Raw genomic sequence first — 9,075 nt, forward strand, 5'->3', positions numbered from 1 at the left:
AACTGAATAAAGGATTTGACTGCATGACAACTGACAAATTAAACTGAGAAAGCTAATGCTACAGTGTAAAATTCCACAAAGTTGTCAAAGATGCCGAGTTATAGGTCACACAATTTCAGCACACCACCCAATACTCTGAGGGGGAAGATACAAACTCTGGAAGCCTGAACGGCAGTCTCCACGCTCAAATGTATAACGAGGGACAAGATATGCTTGATTCCAACTGTTTGCCTCCTCAATTCTTTGTTAACATTAAAAATCAACCTTTGAACAAGGAAAAAAATCACTTATATCAATACAGCATTGCTTTACACAGAGAAGACTGCGATAGTGTTGGTTTTACTTCCTTAGAGGACCAGACAAACTCTAGATCCTTATTTGTGACCCTCATATAAGCTGCATGACAACAGTGGTTCAGCAAAAGTGTCAGGAACACGAAGCTCCTTCCTACCTGTGGTTGCAGTTCAGGTTGCTCATTTTCTGGTTCAGCTGTGGATGGCTCCATTGCTATCGTTTCATCCTCACAGCTTCCTGTCTCACTTTCCACCCCCAGAACTTCTTGCAATTCTGCCTGAAGTAAAAGTAAAAGCCAACAAAAGGCTTTTCCTCAAAATTTTCAATTTCCTCAAAAGACAAAATAAAATCAAGTCTCAAGCTCCAAAACCTTTGGATGGACCTTGAACCCAGAGAGTCTAAGTATCTTATATTCCTGTATTTTTTTTTTATTTTATTTTTATTTTTAAATGAAACTGGTTCCACTTGTATTCACAACAGAAAGCCAGATACTACTCAAAACTCACACTGCAGCTCCAGGATCACCACACAAACTAGTGGTTAGAGATCTGAAGCTGAGGAATTTCGGAGAATTACTTCCACAAAGATCGCTCAAATCCAAATGTAAACGTTCCAAAAAACCAGCTATTAACAACAGTAGTCAAAAACATTGCTTGATACTCCTTCCCTAAACCCTGCCAGCTAGCTTGCTCACTGAATGACAAAGAATTCCTTGTGAGATATTCTTTCACATCAAGCGCCACTCAAAGCAGTAGCAAAATAGTGACAGGCATCACTTTAAGCAGAATGCCCCGGCTGCATTTCACCAGCTGACACAGAAAGGGATTCCCACTGTTCTCCCCACTTCTCTAAGGCCCTCACACAGATGAACACTAGATAGCAAACTCTCTTACTCTGGTGTGCAGGGGGTTGGATCCTGCAAAGCCTCAGATCTAAAGGAATGTTTTTGCAGTATTTCAGCTTGTCACCACAAAATTAACAGACACTGTTGTTAAATGCAGTTCTGTTAAAAAAAAAACACAAAGACATACTAAAACTTCCTGCTAACAAAGTTACGCATACCAACAGGTCTGTATCTTTCTCCAAGTCTTCGTCATCTGCTTCGTCCTCCTCATCTTCATTCAGGTCCTTCATACACTCTGCAGCCATCTTTTCAATATGATCCATGGGCAGAGGAGCTGTAAAAAGAAAACACAAGGAGCCATAAACCCTAAGTAACAGTTATGTGGTCACGGAATATAAAAAGAGAGCAGTGACTTTTCCTCTTGCTTCCCCTTTATCAGATAGCGTTGTAGGTAAGTGAGAGTATACTCATGGATAAAGGGCAAAAACTGGGGAAGTGAACATCCAGGCAAAAGCAATACTAGTGTTCCTGAGAGTGACAGTCGAGGCAGGCAGTAAGACAAGGAAAATTACTGCATCCAACCACCTAGCTCAGAAATTTGATCTCAGGGAGAAATAATGTCTGTTTACTAATACAAGGAGCTTGAAGAGCAAAACCATAAGCACCATCACACTTACTAAATCACTGGACTTTTGTATAGGGTCTACACTACAGTTGATCCATTTTCTCAATGTACAATCTTATGCACAAGAATGTCTCTCTCTGTCCGTCTCATGTTGAACTAGATACATACGTATCCTTTGAATCTGATGATGCACATAAACATCAACTGTAGAGACGTACTGAACCACACAAGTCTTAAGCCAAACTACTGGCTGTTAACATGACAAGCAAGGAGGCATAGCACACTATCCATACATTTGAAGACAGCAAGAAAGGAAGACAAGAAAATCCATCTTGAGAAACTACTTGTTTTATACATCAAACACCACTGCAAAGTCACACTTGGCGTACAAAAATAGAATGCTCCAAATCAAGGCATCATGCTTGTCCAGAGTGCAAAAGCAGCAGCAGAACACTGGCACGGAAAACTGCCAAGGAAATCAGAAGAAGTGTTATTTCTTCTGTCTCTCTGACTTCTGCATTTTCTCCATTGCTGTCTCATGCCCATCAGATTTTCCCTTTTCAAAGTCTTTCTTGGCTACTTAGTCTTGCAATTTCTCTTCAAGCTTCTGGTCTTCACCCTGAAAACTCTACTTAACTCCTCCTTGCTGAACTCTCATCTCTACTGCATGCTGTGCCAACCACATCTTCCTTAACCATCAGCTTCCTCCATACACTCTCAAAGGTGAAGTTATTTGCACACAAATGCCAACCGTCCACATAAATGTTTCCGATACTTCCCCATGCAGACATATGACTGTGACTCACCAGTGTCAGTCAATGTTGCATAAAATATACAACTTCAGGGACAGAGCTTTACAGTCAATTTAAACAGATCTAGAATAGATCCCATCAGTCCCTGCATTTTCTGAATCAACTGAAAATTAACCCAGGTACAAAGCCGTTTCTGTTCAAATAACCTAATTTACCATGTCAGTGCTTCAGTACCTGTATCAAACATGTTGCTCATGTATTTGAACATCAGCAAAACTCTGCAACTACGATAGCAGGCCATATGCAAAGGCAACTGGCTGTACTTCAAGGGTCAGAGCATTCCTTACATGAAACCACACTAGAGGCAAAAAAGCCAACTGAGCATCCTCGGATGGTTGGTTCAGTGCTAATCCAGTATGGCAAGTTGAGGCTACCATTTCAAACATCCCAGTGGCTGACCAACTGCCATTTATCAGTCACAGACAGCAGAGATCTCTGTACTTAAGATGTTGCAACAGTACAGCTTTTGCTGCTTGCATCTTCAAGCTAGAGGGAGAGATGACTTCCCCTACCTCCCCCCACCCCCATCAGAGCTCTAGAACATAAATCCAGGAGTAAATTATTGTACCTTGTGCTCAGCCAAGAACCAAGCACTAGTAGCTGTTGTTACTGGGTCTCTTTTATTCTGTTCTTCTCCAGACAGGATCTGTCTCTCCCCTGTCCTTACGGTACCCTCCTCCTTTCCAGGCGCCAGCCTGCATCCTGCCCCCACCACACACCATGTCCCCACCACTACACTGTACCAGGTCTCATGAGTCCCAGTGCCAGCTGTCCAGTTGCTCATCTTCCACGAGCTTCTAATCTACATACTCCTAATTCTACCAGGAAACAGAAGAGCTGTAAATGATTTTAGAAAAATAGTTTTCTGAGCCCTAACACGTTTGCCTTTAGAAGGCATAGTAAATGTTAATTTTGCAGTATCTGAAGTTTCATTTCTTTCTTATTAATGAAGGGACTGAAAAAACACATGAGATGACATAATCAGGTCAAGAAGGAAGTCAGCACTTGAAAAGCTGACAATTCAGGAGCTACTGACACACAGATTCATCCTCAAAACACTATCCTGCATGTTTTGACAAGTAACCTATGTCCAATGGCAGAAGTTCTGCTATTGTGTTTACTAGCTTCTATTAGGGGTTTACTACAATCTTGAAATAGAGAGTGGAAATTATTTAGAAGTTAGTTCAGATACAAACACTTCCTCTGTCTCTCATCAAATACACTGTTTGGAGACAGTAACTTTTTCTAAATATTTTAAAATTCTTCATTTCCCTGCAGCTGTGTGTGAAGTCCCTTCAAATATTACAGGCAAATTACTGCAGAGCTGCAAATGAGGCTGCAGTAGCACTACCCCTTCTTTCCAGCATCTGCTCACACACCTGTACAAGGGAAGGTCCCGTTCTCCTTGTCCCATCTCAACCACTTGCTGCCACCCCTCCCTTGCAGCCACAGGAGGATTCAAATAGGCAGGCAGCAAACGAGATCAAGGAACTGATTCAGCTGAAAACCTAGCCCAACAACGGATGTTTATTTTTATAGATGTGTTTCCTGATCCAGCTCACCCTGCAGCTCCAAAAATATGGATACCAGCTTAAAGGTAGAGCATGCTCACTGGAGACTGCCCCTCACAACAGCAGCCTTGATTTATAGTAGATCACAGCAATCCTGTAAAACACTGCATAGCTATACACAAATGCTATCAGACAAAACTAACAGATGCTTTAAATATTAAAACCAGTAATGATCCATTCCAAGAGACATGGATAACATCCTGCATAACACAAGCTACAGGATTCTCCCAGTAATTCCATCAGTTCCATGATCTGCCTGTTAAAAGGGTATTCAATTTTGGGTACAGACTCAAAGTAACTAATAATATAATGCTCATTCAGTAAATTCAGTCCTTAAACAAAAACAGAAGAACAACCCAACAACAACCCAGCCTCCACAAGAAACAAATTTCCATTTTTAATTCAACTAGCGCCCACTACACCTTTTTATACTACTTATGCTAAACAAGCATGTCTTAATTTAGTCATTAAATTAGCTAGCCATCATGTATCTTTTTGCTACATCTACAAAAGCAGACAAAAAAAAGCTCTTGCCCTTTTTGTGAAGTAACAACTTAAACCTTTCAAAGGGGAGAGTAGCTACAATTTCAGCTTCTATCTATCAGTGATGAAAAAACATTTTAGATAAATCAGTTATTTATAAATAGGTATCTTCAATAAATTAATCAGATCGTCAATAAATAAAATCCAGATAATTTAACTTACTTTTTCCTTTTGGCTTTGATTTCCCTTCTTTCACCTTTGCTCCTGTGATAGCAGCCAGCTCTGCTTCTAGGTCCCCATCATCCCCACCTTCCTCTGCACCCAGCAGCATCTCTTCAGGGTCAAAATCTACGAACAGCCCCAGCTGGAGCCAAGGGAAAATAGAAATTAAAAAACAAACAAACACCACCACCAAACTGCAGTTAGAACAGAGATGACACTCAAAAACATCATACTGCATGGATTATTAAAACATTTTAATGCATTCCGAACTCTGTTTAGTTTTTCTAAAGCCCACTATCATACCACTTCTATTGCCAAAACGATGGATAACAGGTACCCATGACTGACGTAAGGTTCATAAATCTTGGCAAGTCACAAATATTCCCGCTAAAACTCTATACAATCAACAATTTCTTAAAATCAAGCCTATCTAATAATATGACATAACAAAGCAAAATAAAATTGTATCTGTTATACTGAGCCTCATGAAGGAGATATCATCAGGGAAGTTCAGGGCTGTTCCTCTAACAGCTAAGCTAAAAAAAAAAATATTCAATCGTTGTTCACACAATACAAGTCTGACATGCATACACTGCAGTGATTTCACCCTTATCTCTTGGAAGAAACTACATATACAGAACTGTTCTGTAGTTCTCGTTACCTCAGTTTGTAAATCATAAACACGTAAAGCGCATGCACAAAGAGAGAGAGAGACATAGGCATTACAAACCCAGCAACGCCTACGCTACACTGGAGAAAACAATCATCTGGAACAGATCATCAGCTAAGCAACAGCATCTCAGGTAAAGTTATTAATAACAGTAATCAGAATTTGACAAAGTAGTGCAGATATCACTCAACTGTAAAACATGCCAAAGCACATAATTATTAGAGAAACCTCCGAGGTCTTAGTCTAAAAGGTATTAAGATGCCATTTTATCAGGAGTTTTGTATTGCTGGTTGACACTAACTGACCCAGAAATAAAAGCATTTGTATTCAAAGTATGCTAAGGTTTTTTGTAAACATGAATTAACTGAATTAGATTCATGCTATGAGGTAGGTGGAGCCTTCCTCAGACTTTTTCAAAGCATAAGCCCCTGTTGACTTAATGATCTTCACATGGCCAAGTAGGCAGCAGTTCAATTTCTCTCAAGCAAAGGAATAAAAATCAGTTGTCATTATTACAAGGGTTACCAATCCCCTCCTGCCTCAGAGGATGTGAAGCACTGCCAGAAGCTGAAGCTGCCTATCAGTTTATAAACTAGTGTGAACAAGTAACAACAACTTCTTTTTAACCCTGTAGGAACTGAGGCGCTGGTGGCTACTGCCTTGAAATATTTTGTGTCTCTCTGAACCCTTTTATAATCCCAAAGGAGAATGTGAAACATAGCTGAAAAACACCAATTCCAAGGACGCAGAACAGGATTCAAAATCAACAGCTATTCGTTTACTAGCCCAGCTCCTGCCCTCGACACCCTGTAAGGCACCAGGCAGATCAGTTAGCCACCCTCTGCCTTGTCCACCTCCCTTCCGCAAAACAAAACTAAAACATTTGCAGTCTTGAACAGAACGGAAAGAAGGTCAGGGCAAGATTTAATCAGGTGATCTAAAGATTCGAGTTCTATGGAATATACATACAGCTTTGAACATACATACATACACACACACCCCCTTTATTAATGTGCAAAATGGACCAGGAGCACGTGATCTGTTCATTACTATACTGCAAGTGTAGGAAGCCAAACAAGTGTAAGTAATGAAGTTAAGAACAGAATCCAGCAGTTGTAGCTCTAAGTCTCTCAATCTGTTCAGTAAGGCACCTTTCCAATTAAATTAATAGCATTAAAGACATGTTTAATAAAACAGGAAAAAAAAGCGGTTATAAAAAACTTGCAGTTGATACACTACATAGCACAAAACCAGTTTAAATTCAGTAAATCTGCAAGTGAACAAGCCATTAGTGTATCTGTTTCAAGAAACAAACCTCCATGCTGTAAGACAGGCTGAATAAATAACTGTACTGAACTAGAAATTAGTAAAATATGTTAATCAGATCCTTTATTTACTCTTTACCTTTTTAGGGTGTGGTTTCTTTTTTCACCTTACATCTTCTCCCTTGTTTAAACAAACTAAATTATATACTACCTCTCCAACTGAGAAATGCAAGCTTTCATACTAGAACAATGGTGACATCACAGATCTCTAAACCATTCTGCCTCCAGTATGAAAATACTGGTTTCTAAGAAATCACCAAAAGAGAACATCTTAGCTATTTTCTCCAATATCCTAAAACCATTCTCTTTTCATATTTCCCTATATTCTTACCAGTTATTCCTCCTCTGTATATTACTTGCTCCTATTCTACTTTCGAAGATTAGTTCTAAAGTTCCACTCTGGTTCTAACATATTCTTTACCTGTATTCTGTTTTTCTTCCAATTGTTCTACCCCGAATTTTGCCTTTGCTGTATTTCTATGACACTGTTGCCTGACTTCCTACAGCTGCCAACAGTGACTAACGTACAATTTTCTTCTCAAGGCTTCTGAAACTACATGCAAAGCTAAAGAGTCTGAAGAAAATCCAAACACATAGACACATCTAAGCTCATTTTTAGCTACAGGAGAGGGACACAGGCTCATCAGCCTATTTGTTGCAAGAAAAAGAAAACCGTACAAAGCAAAATTAAAATGAACTGTCTCAGGTATAGCACCTCAATGTTCTCCTATACGTGCCCCTGAATTTGTTATTTGATACTCTGGTCTCCTTATTTCAGTTTTCCTAAGAGATGCAAGACAAACCTCTATAGAGTTACTGAAGCTATTATTAAATATCAATATAGCTGAGGTAGGAAACTACTACCAGCGTGAGTCATGAGGTCTCCTGCAAAGATTTTAGCGTTAACACTGGGGCTTCCCGGCAAGACCTCCTCCACTGCTGCATATCAGATGTTTACTTTAAGAACGCGCTAAAGGAGGAAGCAGGAAAAAAGGCACCACACAATTTAAATTTTTTCACGGTCCTGCAATATCTTATTAACGCCTGGGAGATTCTAACAGAAAAACAGCAGCAAGAGCCCTGAGCGAAGCCACCCCGACGAGCAGCAGGATTAGGAGGTTTCCCTGCTTGCTTTGCAACCACATCTCCCTGGCCCTTTGCCTTCCTTACCTGCTTTGCAACTGCAGCTCCCTGGCCCTTTGCCTGAGGGCTTTTTTTAGGTCTCCTGCCAAGCATGCTGGTTCATGAATTCGAGAAGATCGTGTCTCTGAGGGACGGAGAGCACACGAAATTGAGCGTCAGTGCCCGGCCCGGCAGCCCGGAGGAAGCAGGCTGCGCACATCCCCCAGGCCGTTACCGGCACCCACCCGCGGCACGGGGCACCCCCCACCCAAGGCGCTCCCCGGGGCCCAGGCCTGCCCCGCCGGGCGCCCGGCCCGGCCGCGCCCTCCCTCCGCCTGAGGGGACTCGCACCCGCCGCTACCGCGCTCCCCCCCGGCGCGGGCGGGCGGCAACGGCGGGACCCCCCGCCGGCCCCAGCGCCGCGGGAGGGCAGGGCAGCCCGGCCCGCCCCGTGCCCTGTGGAGCGCTCCCGGTCCCGCCGCAGGCGGCAGGCTGAGCGCCGGTCAGACAGCGGCCGCCGCCGCTCGCCTCAGCCCCCCGCCGCCGCTCGCCTCAGCCCGCCGCCGCCCGCGCAAAAGCGCCCGGCGACGCAGCGCCCGCCCGGCCCGGAGACGCCTCGGCCGCGGCTCCAAGGCGGCACGCGCCTGCGCGGGGCGGGCCGGGGGCGGGCGCGGGGCGGGGCAGCAGCCCGCGCCACGAGCCATCTCGGGAGCGCGCTCACAGCGACAGCTTGGAAAAAACAGCATTTTCGAACGGCCCGTGGCCAAATGACTAACGCCCTTTGGCGAGCAGTCTGACTGCGGCAGGGCTGCGCTACCCCAGAGCGATTCTTTCAGGCAAAAAAGCGGCAAAAAAGCGGCAAAAAAGCGGCAAAAAAGCGGCAAAAAAGCGGCAAAAAAGCGGCAAAAAAGCGGCAAAAAAGCGGCAAAAAAGCGGCAAAAAAGCGGCAAAAAAGCGGCAAAAAAGCGGCAAAAAAGCGGCAAAAAAGCGGCAAAAAAGCGGCAAAAAAGCGGCAAAAAAGCGGCAAAAAAGCGGCAAAAAAGCGGCAAAAAAGCGGCAAAAAAGCGGCAAAAAAGCGGCAAAAAAGCGGCAAAAGTTGGTTATTTG

At 43.2% G+C, this 9,075-nt stretch overlaps 1 protein-coding gene across 5 annotated transcripts in view; it reads right to left on the bottom strand.

Annotated features, from left to right (window-relative positions):
- The window catches only part of CC2D1B (coiled-coil and C2 domain containing 1B), a 34,414-nt gene extending 25,862 nt beyond the window's left edge, over positions 1 to 8,552 (bottom strand). For 2 of the 5 annotated variants that reach the window (XM_013294634.3, XM_027778666.2), the window contains exons 1-2: positions 1,357 to 1,472; positions 452 to 567 (exon numbers count right to left, since the gene is read on the bottom strand). In XM_013294634.3, the coding sequence (XP_013150088.1) occupies positions 452 to 477 (26 nt within the window). In that variant the 5' untranslated portion in view covers positions 478 to 567; positions 1,357 to 1,472. Of the gene's footprint in view, positions 1 to 451; positions 572 to 1,356; positions 1,473 to 4,851; positions 4,994 to 8,016; positions 8,114 to 8,519 lie in introns of those variants that run through there. The other 3 variants (XR_008748935.1, XM_055814864.1, XM_027778667.2) reach the window with 3 other exon arrangements.
- Positions 8,553 to 9,075: the final 523 nt, after the last annotated feature.

This window comes from Falco peregrinus, chromosome 10 (genome assembly GCF_023634155.1).
Source record: "Falco peregrinus isolate bFalPer1 chromosome 10, bFalPer1.pri, whole genome shotgun sequence".
NCBI classification, from domain to species: domain Eukaryota; kingdom Metazoa; phylum Chordata; class Aves; order Falconiformes; family Falconidae; genus Falco; species Falco peregrinus.